This window comes from Schistocerca americana, chromosome 11, assembly GCF_021461395.2.
Source record: "Schistocerca americana isolate TAMUIC-IGC-003095 chromosome 11, iqSchAmer2.1, whole genome shotgun sequence".
Taxonomy (NCBI): Eukaryota; Metazoa; Arthropoda; class Insecta; order Orthoptera; family Acrididae; genus Schistocerca; species Schistocerca americana.
The window spans coordinates 167,737,363-167,752,752 of NC_060129.1; the positions used below are offsets into that span (position 1 = coordinate 167,737,363).

Genomic DNA, 15,390 nt, shown 5'->3' on the forward strand with positions numbered 1-15,390 from the left:
ATGTGTTTAGTGCTCTCACGTCAAATGAAAACAAGATGGATTTCTGTGTCTAGGAGCTATCAAGTGAAATAAAATAGATTCACATAATTACAGAAGGCTAAAATATGTTGTTACTTTCAGATTTTATTTTTATTTTCTCCTTTATTGCAGAACAATTAAGTTATTTTTGTCAGTTTGCTAGGGAAATTTGGCTTTTATTAATCGTTTCTGCTGAGGCAGTAAATTTATTTGAACCAAAGTGTTTAATTCCACACTACTGGCTAGTTTCAACTGTTTGCGCTACTTCGAGTGCACGTTTTTGTCTTCCGGCACGTATGGCATTATACCGTAATAAAGAACCAAACGTGAGATAATACAGTACTGGTACTTCGAGAAAATTGACATCCCGAAAGCCACACAGAAAAGCTTAATATCAGGTTGAGGCCTACTTCATTGGAAATCTGGACATATGAATGTGCACTTTAAGGTGACTTATGCATTTTAGTATGGTTTGTGAAATTCCGATGCTCTTGTTTCTTATATGACATAGTAAGATCTTTTAATGTTTCACACGTACAGACATAAAGGCTTCCTATGTCACTGTAGCTGCGCAAGTGCAGTGATGCCTCTTATCTGGTGCTCTCTGGCAACTGCTGAAACGAATCTGTTTCTAACGGATTGTGGGGAAAGTATAGCGCATTGTGGTTTGAAAAGCATTATTTTCAAAGTAAATTTCCCTTTACACGAGATGAACTATGTGCAAGAATGTGCAATGAATTTCTTAAATCACAGAGCATTTGTTCTATTTAAAAATCAATTCTTTGATGATGAGCCATTTAGAAGAATTTTGAGCTCAGAAGACCAGAGATTTATGTCGCTATTAAAACTTTTCTGGCATATTTGTGTGATTTATCTTATTGTCACTCGCGCAAAACAGATCAACATTATATGTGAAAGCTTAGCATCTCTTGTAGCTTAGTAATATTTGAGACAAATATTATATGTGGATGTAAACCATTAACTTTTCCTGTTTGTGTGTTCACGCTACTTAACAGTGATGTTGTTATTGGGTGACTACATCACGTGTCCTTTGCTCAGAATATCAGCTGTCATCAGCTGGCGAGATCACGTGACGTGAGCTATGACTGGCTTTTACAAAAGTGCATCGCAATCTCGATTTCAGAGCTCCAGAAAGTAACGTGCAGTGTTTTGTGGAATTCGAATTTATACTTGCATAATATGCAGTTCAGAACCTGTAAGAGATTTCTTTTCAGCAAGTGTATAACATATGAAGAGATGCAGATCGAAGAGGTTGACAGTGTTAAGTTTCTGGGATTACAACTTGATAATAAATTCAGTTGGGAAGGGTGTACCGCAGAATTGCTTAAGCACCTAAACAAGTCTGTATTTGGAGTGAGAATGATGTAAGATATAGGAGAAATAAATATAAAAAAACTTGCATACATTCTATAATGTCATATGGGATCATATTCTGGGGCAACTCATCAAACAGAGCAAAAGTTTTTATGGTGATGTGATAAGAATCATTTGTGGTGTAAATTCAAGATCATCATGTAGGAACGTGTTCAAGTAACTTTGTATTGTAACCACTGCTTCTCAGTATATTTACCCCTTAATGAAATTTGTTGCAAGTAATCCATCTCTATTTCCAGCCAATAGCTCAATACATAGTATCAATGCTAGGAATAAGAACAATCTACATAAAGACCTAAAACCAATTACCTTTATTCGAAAAGGGTTCCAGTATTCAGGAACACACATTTTCAATAAATTGCCAGCAACCATTAAAAACTCTGTTTCAGATAAAGCACGGTTTAAACAGAGTTTGAAAGACTTTTTGATAGGCAACTCCTTCTACTCTATAGATGAATATCTTAACAGAGATTGTTAAGCAGCTTAAGTAAAAATGTTTGTTATTTCAGTTTTGACAGCACTTTGTCACAGTAGTCAAGATTAAGTATTTTGTGTATGAGAAATTTATTAATAGTGCACAACAATGTTTCATTCTGACAGCGTGTTAATTCTGTAAATATTAGGTGTTCCAGTTTACCACATTGTATTTGCTTATTTTGACAGTCACCTAACAAATGATCGGGTAGTAAGTATTACTGGGTGGCCCAAAAAGGATGGTCGGATTTGAACTGCGTAGTACCATTGAAAGGTGAGGAGGGGGGACCACTGCCGGCCGTCTGCAAGTCGGCCATTACACCCAGTTTGCCACGAGATGGCGCAGTGGACGGTCGAGCATCGTGTTTTTGCTGTGGAACAGTTTTTCAGAAATGATTAATCGTTTATTACTGTGCAACGATTGTTTCGACAACGTTTTGGTGTAGCGCGTGATGGACCCATTCCAGATCGCAGATCCATATCACGTTGGGTGACTGCATTCCGGACAACAGGGTCTGTCAAAAGTGGTAAATCTACAGGGCATACACGTACGGCAGTTACTCCACAGAACATTGATGATGTTAGAGCGTCAGTGCTGCAAAGCCCGCGTCGTTCCACTAGGCGTCGTGCTCAAACTTTAGGCCTCAGCCGTAGTTCGTTGCAGCGTATTTTAAGCCGTGAGTTACAGTTTCACCCATACAAAATTAGGATCACGCAAAAGCTGTATGATCGTGATTTTGAGCAGCGAAGACGATTTTGTGAATCAATGCTTGACATTTTGTACTCTAATAATGATGTTGTGCTTCTTATGTCAGATGAAGCCCATTTCCATTTAGACGGCTATGTCAATAAACAAAACTGCAGGTATTGGGCAGCAGATAATCCCAGAGAATTGCACCAAAAGCCTCTTCATAGTGCTAAGGTAACAGTCTGGTGTGGAATTTCAAGATTGGGGATTGTTGGTCCTTATTTTTTTGAGGAGAACAACGCTACAGTCACAGTGAACGCGAAACGTTACGTTAACATGCTACGTAGCTTTTTGGTGCCGAAACTGCAAGAGTTACATGTAAATCGAGATCGAATTTGGTTTCAACAGGACGGGGCCACGGCCCACACAGCCAATGACTCCATGTGTGTTTTAAGGCGGATGTTCCCCCACCACATCATCTCGCGTTTTGGAGATGTCCACTGGCCCGCGAGATCACCTGACCTCTCAGCCTGTGATTTTTTTCTTTGGGGATACCTAAAGTCAAAAGTCTACGTAAAGAAGCCCCGAAACTTAATTGATCTGAAGGAGGCAATCAGTGCGGAAATTATGGCAATTCAAGAAGATACAGTAGTGAAAGTGATGGAAAATTTCGAGGAAAGACTTGTGGAATGCATCACCGAGGAAGGACACCATCTTCCGGAAGTCATTTTCCATACATGATTTTTTGTGGTTAGTTCTTGTAATTGGGTGCCTGGGAGCATTTAGTTACGTAATTGAATAAAATTAATTTGTAAAACTGATGGAGTTATAGTTATTTAAAATGTGACCATCCTTTTTGGGCCACCCTGTATATGCAAATGTTTTATGTTATACTTTCTGACATGTTCTTCACTCAAAAGAATCATCTCATTTTTTGGGTTGTTGTTGTTGTTGTTGTTGTTCTCTTCAGTCCAGAGACTGGTTTGATGCAGCTCTCCATGCTACCCTATCCTGTGCAAGCTTCTTCATCTCCCAGTACCTACTGCATCCTTCTGAATCTGTTTAGTGTATTCATCTCTTGGTATCCCTCTACAATTTTTACCCTCCACGCTGCCCTCCAATACTAAATTGGTGATCCCTTGATGCCTCAGAATATGCCCTACCAACCAATCCCTTCTTCTAGTCAAGTTGTGCCACAAATTTCTCTTCTCTCCAATTCTATTCAATACCTCCTCATTAGTTATGTAATCTACCCATCTAATCTTCAGCATTCTTCTGTAGCACCACATTTCAAAAGCTTCTATTCTCTTCTTGTCCAAACTATTTATCGTCCACGTTTCACTTCCATACATGACTACACTCGATACAAATACTTTCAGAAACGACTTCCTGACACTTAAATCTATACTCGATGTTGACAAATTTCTCTTCTTCAGAAACACTTTCCTTGCCATTGCCAGTCTACATTTTATATCCTCTCTACTTCGACCATCATCAGTTATTTTGCTCCCCAAATAGCAAAACTCATTTACTACTTTAAGCGTCTCATTTCCTAATCTTATTTGGGTCTATGGAATGAAAACTGAACCTAATCTAATCTAATTTGAAAATATGCAGCATATATGTGGCAGCAAATCAAAGATCTTTCCAAAACGTTTTTTCCCCTCTGAGTTTCCTTTTCTAAAGTGCCGGGAAATTCTACGTTGCTGTGTAAAACCATATCCATTCAAAGGATTGATAAGTTTCACAGTTCCGAGGGAAAGAATACCAATCCCGAGAAAAAGTGTATTTTTAACCGGGAGATCTGTGAAAAATTCTGGAATTTTTTTTCCTTGTCCGTATATACATCCTGCACCTGAGATTGGAGACAATTCCAGGGATCGTGCTGGCCAGGCAAGTTGCTCCACATCTTGCAGAGCTCACAGTGTTTCATGGACAGTGTTTGGGTGAGCATTATCCTGTTGGAACAACACATCTCCTTCCTGGCAAGAATGGCAAAAGAACAGGTCTGTCATCATCTTGCACATACCGAGTGCCGGTTAGCGTCCCCTCCAGAAATGCAAAAGGTCAACAATAGTTGCAGCTTATCACACTGCAGACAATAAAGCCTGGGGTGGGACCAGTTTGTCTTGGACAAGTGCATTTGAGACAGTGCCCACGAGGTCTACATCGTACGAGCAAAGGACCGTCACTCGGGTCCAGGCAGAATCTGCTGTCATCACTGAACACCATGGTGCGCCCTTCCGTCGTCCGAGTGATCCTCTGCCGGCAACAGATGCTGTGACACGAGTGGAAGACAGGTTAGAGATGTGCATTTTCGCAGTCCCACTGCAAATAAATGGCTCGCAGCAGTTCACGTTGACGCATCTCAACTCACGAGCCCTCTTATCGCTGCTGTGGTAGCTGTACGATCTGCCACTGTTGCTCTTACAGTACGATGATCCTGGCAGGCATTTTGCTGCACGGATGTCGAGAACCTCGTCTGTGGGTGTGAGAATGTTCACGTGGCCACTGTACCAACATTGTTGTGCAGCTGATGCAGCGTATCCAGCTTGTGTGGCAATTCTCTGAAAGAATCGACCCGCCACACGGAAGGCCGCAGTTCGATCCCTTTCGAACTCACTCGGTCGGTTCTAGGAAGCGTGTGTGGGTCTCCGTGGCATGATTGCCTGCTTCCTTCCAACATTTGCATCACACTGACAAGGGAACCTCCCCATTGCACCCCCCTCAGATTTATTTATAAGTTGGCACAGTGGATAGGCCTTGAAAAACTGAACACAGATCTATCGAGAAAACAGGAAGAAGTTGTGTGGAACTATGAAAAAAATAAGCAAAATATACAAACTGATTAGTCCATGCATAATGTAGGCAACATCAAGGGTAGTGTGAGCTCAGGAGCGCTGTTGTCCCGTGGTTAGCGTGAGCAGCTGCAGAACGAGAGGTCCTTGGTTCAAGTCTTCCCTCGAGTGAAATTTTTAATTTTTTATTTTCAGATAATTATTTTGCGAAGCTGCACAGATACACAGAGTAGTATTGTTTACGTGATCTTTTGTCAATTATCAAAGTTCAGGCACTCACACATAATCAACTTCATTCTCCAAAATTCCAGGACATGTTTAGTTTTGCTTGGACATATGTAGCATTTGACAGTCTACACCAGGAAAAATTTGAAAACGTTAAAAACATATGTTTTGACAGAGCACAGGGACAACTGTGCGACTGTGAAACTGTTGCATTCATTTGTTGCAGTTTATGTGACGAACTCTTATGTTTTCATCACTTTTTTGGGAGTGATTATCACATCCACAAGAAAACCTAAATCGGGCAAGGTGGAAGAATCTTTTTACCCATTCGCCAAATTGTACAAGTTAGGTGGGTTGGCAACATGTTCCTGTAATGTGATGCACATACCATCACCAGTGTCATATAGAATATATAAGGTGTGTTTTTCTGTGGAGGAATCGGTTGACCTATGACCTAGCGATCAAATGTTTTTGGTTGCCATTGGAGAGGCACGTCCTTTCGTCTACTAATCACACGGTTTTGCGGTGTGGTCGCAAAACACAGACATTAAACTTATTACAGTGAACAGAGACATCAATGAACGAACGGACAGATCATAACTTTGCGAAAATAAAGAAAGTAAACTTTTCACTCGAGGGATGACTTGAACCGAGGACCTCTCGTTCCACAGCTGCTCACGCTAACCACGGAACCACGACGCTCCTGAGCTCACACTATCCTTGATGTTGCCTATCTTGCGCATGGACTACTCAGTTTGTATATTTTGCTTATTTTTTTTATAGTTCCACACAGCTTCTTCCTGTTTTCTCGATTGATCTGTGTTCAGTTTTTCAAGGCCTATCCAGTGTGCCAACTTATAACTAAATCTGAGGGGGGGTGCGATGGGGAGGTTCCCTTGTTAGCTTTCTGACTGTGAGCTGCTTCTATTGTAAAGGGTAGATACAGATGGCACTCTGGTAGCTATGCCACTATGCAGGCTGTTGTTAGATGACGAAACTATTAGCATTGCACCTACTATTCTCCAGTTGCCATATGCTGTCATCGAATAAAAATCAATGTCATCTTTCCAGGCATACTAATTTCCTTTTTTGGCAGTGTATGTTACACATAATACAGTAACACATAAATAAAAGAATTTTAATACACATTAAATCACTTTACTGTGCATTATATTATACTTGCTTATGTGAAAAATTTTATATATATATAAACAAAGATGATGTGACTTACCAAACGAAAGCGCTGGCACGTCGATAGACACACAAACATACACACAAAATTCAAGCTTTCGCAACAAACTGTTGCCTCATCAGGAAAGAGGGAAGGAGAGGGAAAGACGAAAGGATGTGGGTTTTAAGGGAGAGGGTAAGGAGTCATTCCAATCCCGGGAGCGGAAAGACTTACCTTAGGGGGAAAAAAGGACGGGTATACACTCACGCGCGCACACACACACACATATCCATCCACACATATACAAACACAAGCAGACATATTTAAAGACAAAGAGTTTGCGCAGAGATGTCAGTCGAGGCGGAAGTGCAGAGGCATTCAACAACCTTAGGGGGGTGAAGGTAAGTCTTTCCGCTCCCGGGATTGGAATGACTCCTTACCCTCTCCCTTAAAACCCACATCCTTTCGTCTTTCCCTCTCCTTCCCTCTTTCCTGACGAAGCAACCGGGGGTTGCGAAAGCTCGAAATTTTGTGTGTTTTTTTTATTGTGCCTATCTACCAGCGCTTTCCCGTTTGGTATTGTATTGACTACCTAGGAGCACGTTAACAACTTCAGTTCCTCTTCTTGCTTTGTTGTTGTTTCCTCTTTTTCTAGTATTCCCTCATTTTGTCCCCATGAAGTCTCTTCCTTTCTTCTGTCCATGTTGTTCCCGATTTTTTTATTTCTTTTGGTTTGAAAGCCTTCCAAATTTAGTATTTTATTTTTAAAACTGTTTCTTTCTGCTATTTCTGATTCTTTGATGCTGTTTCTTTCTGGATCTTTCCTTAGTTCTGTAATCCGTGGTATTGTTGATTTCTTCTTCCAGAAATATAGGAGTACTTGTTTCCATCCATTCGGTAGAGGTGTTCGAAAAGGTTAATCTTCGTTTGGCCATTACGTCAGATATTTTCTCTATATTTTTGTAGATCTCCTCATTGCTTCTTATTTTTCAACCATCTGCAGTTTTTATTGCACCCATTATTTTTATTATAATCCTTCTTTCCAGTACCTGTAGTCTGTCCATCTTATAGTTCACCGTTAGGCATTCAGATCCGTATAAACATTCTGGTCGTACCACTGTGGTGTAGTGTTTTAGTTTTGTTTTTCTAGATATGCATTTCTTGTTGTAAATATTTTTGGTCAAACTATATGCTCTTTCTATTTTGTTAATTCTTACATCCATTGCAGATTTTTCTAGTCCATTCTGTTGTGTAGTCTCTCCAAGATATTTAAATTTATTTACTCACTCTATTTTACCTATTTGTGTTTCTATGAATTTTGGTGCATTTTTTATATTTGTCATTAATTTTGTTTTTTTCAGCTGAAATTTTGAGACCAGTTCTGTTTGCTATTTTTGCCAGAAAGGTTATCTGAAGAAATGTTTGTCAAGTTTTCTGAAATTATTGAAAAATCATCTGCAAAAGCCAAGCATTTTACCTTGATTTCATGTTTTTCTTCCCAGAGTTATTGGTTCAATTTTGTGATTTTTTTAGCTCCAAATTCCAAATCCTTACAATTTTTTTCTAGAACACAATTAAACAATATAGGTGATAAACCATCACCTTGTCTAACATCCATTCTTATTTCAAATGGCTGAGTTACTTCTCCTATAAATTTGAGTGTAGATATTGTATCTGTTAGTGCTTCATGAATTATATTTGCTAATTTTGATTTAACACCAAATTCTCTAATGACCTTATCTATTGTTTCTCTGTTGATACAATCAAATGCTTTCTTGAAATCAATAAATGACACTATTTATTGGTTTGCTGGTTAACATTGTATGGCGAATTATTGACTTTAAGTTAAAAATTTGTTCTGCACAGGATCTTCCCTTTCAAAAACCACCCTGATATTCTCCCAGTTGTTTGTCTAAAGTATCTACCACTCTGTCCAAGAGAATTTTTGATAATATTTTGTTTGCCACTGGCAGAAGTGACTCTCCTCTGTAATTATTGACATTTTGTTTGTCTCCCCTTTTATATAGCGGATGGATTAATGCTGTTTTCCATTCAACAGGAAACTTTTCAGTTTTCCAAGTGTTCTCAAGAAGCAGTTTTAGGTCCTTTATGATTTTTGGTTCTGACCAGTAGTTCTGCTGTAATGCAGTCTTCACCGTTTGCTTTATTGTTTTTGAGTGTTTTGATGACTTCCTGAATTTCTAACTCTGTTGGTGGTAAATCTTCCTCTATATTTTTAGGTGTCACTGGAAACTCTAATTTATCTGTTGGAACTGGTCAGTTTAACAGCTTTTCAAAAAATTTTGCTAAAATTTCACAATTTTCTTTGTTATTTAATCCCACTTTGCCATTTTCATCTTTGAAAGAAATACTTGGTGCCTGATACCCTTTAATTATGTGTTTAAAAAATTGGTAAAAATTTCTAGTATTATTTTTGGTGAAATTTTCTTCTATTTCAATAAGCTGAGAATTTTCAAAGTTTCTTTTGATTTTCCGGATTATTTTTGATGTTTATTTTCTTTGTTGTCTGAATTGTTCAAGGTCTTCCTCTTTTTTTCAAACATCTCCTTTTTTGAGCGCTTTGTATTAGTGCTTCTTCACACTCCTCATTCCACCATGTCTTTTTATTCTTAGCCATTCCTAAAGTTTTCTCTGCTGCTTGAGTTATTTGCACCTGGAGTTCACGCCAATTGTCTCAGTTTCTTCTCTAAATGTTTCTATATTTTCTTTTGTAATATTAGCTGTAGTAGTGTTGTATCTGATCACTTTCTTGGTCACCTTTTTTGTTTTAGATGGGAGAAATTTTACTTTAATCTTAGAGAGATAGTGATCTGAGTCGAATTCCCCATTTCTGACTATTTTAACATTCATAATTTCCTTGATATCCCTTTTAGATATGGCTACGTGATCCAGTTGAAATTCTCCTAGGTTTGGGTTATTATTATTATATACTGGAATGACAGTGCACACCGCCCAAGGAGCATCTCAAACAAATATTGCAACCATATATAGGAGGTGCTACCCAAAATATCAAAGAATTTCATTGTAAAAATCAGAAAACTATAATTACATCGTAAGGTCCTCCATCACCTCCCGAGTATTCACTTTGGGCATGTATGCAACAATCCCAGCATTGTTCCCTTTTTTGGAAGCACTCCTTGAAGTCTGTACAGTGAAGGATGTTCAGGACCTGTTGCAATTCCACTTGGATGTCTTCGGTCAAGTTGAAACGCAATTTTCATCTTTGGAAATTGATAGAAGTTGCATAGGGCTACGTCTTTTTTTTTCTCTCACTATTCCCCCCACCCCTGCTGCTTTGTTTCAGGGTCATAACTGTAGACCCAAGATTTGTCGCATGTTATGACTCCTGATAATAACTTCGGACACTCTCGAACTCTTTGTTGCAGCTCGCTGCATTTCTGAATCCCGAGGTTTCGTCAGTTGATGCTGAGAAGGCGAGGGACAGATTTCACTTGAGATTCATCTCGTGTTCAGTTCATCGCTAGAATTCATTGACATGTACTTGTATGACAGTCCGAGTCTGTTACAAAATATCCTGAATTGTCTGCCTTCAATCTTCGTGAATTGCATCTCGCACACTTTCACTATCATTTCCGGTGTTTGACGTGTCGACGGTTGACCGGAATGTTTGTCCTCTTCCACAGATTCTCGGCCTTGCTCGGATATTCTTGCTCGACTCTGTGCACTCTCACCAAATGCCTGTCAGCACGTGGTGGTTTCAGCCGTGGAAGCACTGAAATACATCCTCAAACACAGCACTACAACTCACAACTGCACGCATCAAAGATCGTGCAACTTCATGCCCCAGTAATTGATGTGTGTACTTTGAGACACACAACTGTGGAATCTTGTACTGGTTTGACCAGTATAATAAAATTCTCTGATATTTTGGGTAGTACTTCATGCTAATACATAACGTATGAAAAAATGTGGACCCGTGCTTTCGTACATTTATCAATAAACTGCATTATCACTTGTTTATGTAAGATGATGAAGGTACAGAAAACTTCGCACCTCTGATTTATAGGGGAAAATTACTGAATTTAGTTTGTACCCTCACACCCTGAAACATAAGTTCTCCCTGCATGTACAGTGTGAAACCAATAAGGCAAATTGTGCAGTCACAATCATCACGTTGGCACTGCCGGTTTATGTTTACAAAAGAACAATAAATGAGTAAGGAAGCCAGGTTTGTTCTGCTACTGTTAAGTCAGACCTGTCAGCGACTACTCAGATTATATGAGTGACAGCTATGTTGCTGCAAAAATATGTTGTTGTTGTTGTTGTAGTCTTCAGTCCTGAGACTGGTTTGATGCAGCTCTCCATGCTACTCTATCCTGTGCAAGTTGCTTCATCTCGCAGTACATACTGCAACCTACATCCTTCTGAATCTGCTCACTGTATTCATTTCTTGGTCTCCCTCTACGATTTTTACCCTCCACGCTGCCCTCCAATATTAAATTGGTGATCCCTTGATGCCTCAGAACATATCCTACCAACCGATCCCTTCTTCTAGTCAAGTTGTGCCACAAACTCCTCTTCTCCCCAATTCTATTCAATACCTCCTCATTAGTTATGTGATCTACCCATCTAATCTTCAGCATTCTTCTGTAGCACCACATTTTGAAAGCTTCTATTCTCTTCTTGTCCAAACTATTTATTGTCCCTGTTTCACTTCCGTACATGGCTACACTCCATACAAATACTTTCAGAAACAACTTCCTGACACTTGATTCTATACTCTTTTGTTTCCTTTATTGCTTGCTCAATATACAGATTGAATAACATCGGGGAGAGGCTACAACCCTGTCTCACTCCCTTCCCAACCACTGCTTCCCTTTCGTGCCCCTTGACTCTTATCTGCCATCTTGTTTCTGTACAAATTGTAAATAGGTTTCCGCTCCCTATATTTTACCCCTGCCACCTTCAGAATTTGAAAGAGATTATTACAGTCAACATTGTCAAAAGCTTTCTCTAAGTCTACAAATGCTAGAAACGTAGGTCTGCCTTTCCTTAATGTATTTTCTAAGATATGTTGTAGGATCAGTATTGCCTCATTTGCTCCAGTATTTCTACGGAATCCAAACTGACCTTTTCTGAGGTCAGCTTCTATCAGGTTTTCCATTCGTCTGTAAAGAATTCGCATTAGTATTTTGCAGCTGTGACTTATTAAACTGATAGTTCGGTAATTTTCACATCTGTCAAAAAAAATGAGAGGACAATAAATTTCCTCCTGTTAACTCCTGATGTTACGTGAACAACTGTTTTCAGTGGCAGTTGTGAAGTCTTTGATCTCTGTAATTGTAGAGATTCAGCAGGAAATATTTTTGCCAGTAATGATTGTGGCATCCTCAGTCAAAATTTTATATTTCTCTGTGTAAGTAGTAAACATTTTGGAGGAACAGATAAGTTTTCGAGGATGTCATCGACGTTTTTAGGGTTCTGTACCTCAATCGGTAAAAACAGAATCCTCAAAGAATCACTCTGTCATCTCACTCGTCGCTTCTCGTTTTTGCAGAGTGGGCAGCATCGAGACCGGCACCGGTCGTGAGAATTAACGACCTGCCAGACGAGGTCCTACTGGAAATCTTCTCCTACCTGCCACTGGACGACATGGCGCGGAGTGCGCACGTGTGCACAAAGTGGCACATCCTGTTGAAGCGGGAAGAGCAGCTGTGGAGGCGTAAGGAGTGGAGCAGTAGCAGCGTGGGTGCGACGCGGAGGCTCCTCGCGTTCAGCGGCGGCTTCCCCCGGCTCCGTTGCCTGCGACTGCTCTACGACAGCGAGTACGGTATCCACATTGCCTGGCCCGAAGTGACGGTCCACCTGTACGTCGGCACTCCCTACCGGTGGGAGCCGTACTTCCGGTCCTTCGATACCGAAAGTCTGGTGGTGAGCGAGCTTGTGGCGGAGAATATTTCCAGTTACATAGAGTGCGTAGACACACGAACCCTGAGGAGGATCTGTGTAGCGGAGCAGCACCTGGAGTACCGCCAGCCTCGCAGGGGGTCGTATTTCACCTTCGTTCCTACCAGCCCGCACTACAGCTCCCCGTTGCGGAGCTACGGTCACGCCGAGATGGTGCACTCCTCGGAGCGGTGCTACCGACACGACGAATTCGGCCCCGACGGAGAGTCGGTCTCTGGGAGGTCGAGCGTGTCGGACGCGTCGGAGACAGAGGGCGAGGCGGACTCTGAGGTGTGCGCAGACGGCTGTGTGGCGTGCCCGGCCCTGGAGGTGTTGAACGTGCACTGCAAGAGGCTGTCGCAGCAGCGGCTGAGCGAGCTCTGTGCCCTGGGCCCGCTGCGCGTGCTGCGCATCGAGAGCCGCGGGCTGCGCGACCTGTGGCTGCTGCGCGGGCTCGGCCCCCGCCTCGAAGAGCTGGTCGTCGCCGACTGTGCCGCGTTGGACGTGGAGGACTTCTCGGAGCTGCACGGGCTCGTGCGGCTGCGGACGCTCCGGCTGGGGAAGTGCCGGCTGGGGGAGTCGGTGCTGAAGGACCTCACCGCAGACCTGCCCCACCTCAGCACACTTTCGCTCAACGGGCGAGAACTACTTGCGTGCAGTCAGTGATTTCCCGTAGTGCTCTAGTTCCTTTCCCACGAGTTCTGTTTCTCGAATGTAATTAGTAATAAATCATAAATAAATGAATATATTTTTACTATCCCACTGTTCTAAATTTTTCGAGGCCCCGTTGTTATACGAAATTATAACGTCGGAATGGTATCTTTACATTCTAGCAGACTGCAGTGTTTTTCTTGAACTTAATGTTGGTGCTTTTTGCGGTATTGATAATATCCTATTTACACTGCTTACTCTTTCTCGTGGGATTTTTCCGTATCTTAAAACTGTTTCAAAAGTAGTTCTAGTAAACATTTTTTCAGATGACATTACAATGAAATGAACACCCTTAGCTGCTTACAGGCGTTGACATACATCAACGGGGACAGATTAAAATGTGTGCGCCGACCGGGACTCGAACCCGGGATCTCCTGCTTACACGGCAGACGCTCTATCCATCCGAGCCATCGAGGACACAGAGGATAGCGCGACTGCAGGGATTTATCTCTGGCACGCCTCCCGCGAAACCCACATTCTCAACGTATTGTCCCGCTCTACATTCGTAGTGTCCCCGCTCATACTCATTACTCGCGGCGCGTTGCCGATTCCCGTAAGAGTTCGAGCACTGTTTGTGCATTCGCACAGAAGAAGGAGATGGTCAAGTGGCTGGTGAGCCTTAACTATGTATATACTAAGATGGTATTTGCTCTTTCGGACATGTCCGAAAGAACAGATACCATTGGTAACCATGCAGCTCGTTAGAATTAAATTACAATGAAATGAACACCATTAGCTGCTTACAGGCGTTGACATACACATTTTCATCTGTCCCCGTTGACGTATGTCAATGCCTGTAAGCAGCTAAGGGTGTTCATTTCATTTTAATTTCATTCTAACAAGCTGCATGGTCACCGATGGTATCTGCTCTTTAGGACATGTCCAAAAGAGCAGATACCATCTTAGTATATATATAGTTAAGGCTCACCGGCCACTTGACCATCTTCTTCTTCTGTGCGAATGCACAAACAGTGCTCGAACTCTTACGGGAATCGGCAACTCGCCGCGAGTTATGAGTATAATAGGCGGGGCCACTATGAATGTAGTGCGGGACGATACGTTGAGAATGTGGGTTTCGCGGGAGGCGTGCCAGATATAAAGCCCTGCAGTCGCGCTATCATCTGTGTCCTCGGTGGCTCAGATGGGTAGAGCGTCTGCCGTGTAAGCAGGAGATCCCGGGTTCGAGTCCCGGTCGGGGCACACATTTTCACCTGTCTCCGTTGACGTATGTCAATGCTTGTAAGCAGCTAAGGGTGTTCATTTCATTGTAATTTCATTCTAACGAGCTGCATGGTCACCGATGGTATCTGTTCTTTCGGACATGTCCAAAAGAGCAGATACCATCTTAGTATATATTTTTTCAGATGTCAGTCTCAAAGGAACATAGTGTTGTTATATGTCCCATATTGTACAGACATATCCTGTGTTCAGGTGAAAATTTTGTGTCCCGTATTGTGAAGTGGTGCTCGGTAAAAATGAGCATTTCTTTTTGTTTCGTCTACAAATATTTTAAAATCCTTACGTGGTATTAGCAGTGTTGGTATACGAAGCAGCTCAGTGTACTTACGTAGTTCTTCTATCCAGTTTCCAATGTGATTGTTTGTGCTGTTTGAGACTAAATGTTTGTAAATGCAGGGCAGTTTCTACCATTAGGCAAGACTAGGTGGCTGCCTAGAGCTACAAAATTCTAGTGGTGCCAAAGGATGGGAAAAAATTAATTTCCAATCAAACTATGAAAAAATTGAGCAAATGAGGAGGGAAAAACATAAATAAATAAAAAACAGGAAAAATTAACACAATGGATTGTTTTCAAAAGTCTTTACTTTGATAAAAGTAAACACATTGCCACTACCTTCACCAAGAGTAAAGCAGCCACTAGTGCAGTGGTTCCCAACCACAGGAGTAATTACCCCTGAGAGGTAAAGTGAAATTTTCTGAGATGTAAAAAGTAAACCATTTGATTCTCTTTCAGTCACAAAACT

General features: G+C 41.4%; 1 protein-coding gene and 1 non-coding gene across 3 annotated transcripts in view; both read left to right on the top strand.

Annotated features, from left to right (window-relative positions):
• LOC124553770 overlaps positions 1-13,454 on the top strand; it is a 38,175-nt gene extending 24,721 nt beyond the window's left edge. For both annotated transcript variants that reach the window (XM_047127707.1, XM_047127708.1), the window contains exon 4: positions 12,309-13,454. In XM_047127707.1, the coding sequence (XP_046983663.1) occupies positions 12,309-13,363 (1,055 nt within the window). In that variant the 3' untranslated portion in view covers positions 13,364-13,454. The remainder of the gene's footprint in view (positions 1-12,308) is intronic.
• A 1,080-nt stretch (positions 13,455-14,534) lies between these two features.
• Trnat-ugu lies at positions 14,535-14,608 on the top strand. The gene has a single exon. It is a non-coding gene; the product is annotated as a tRNA-Thr (tRNA).
• The last annotated feature ends 782 nt before the right edge of the window (positions 14,609-15,390 follow it).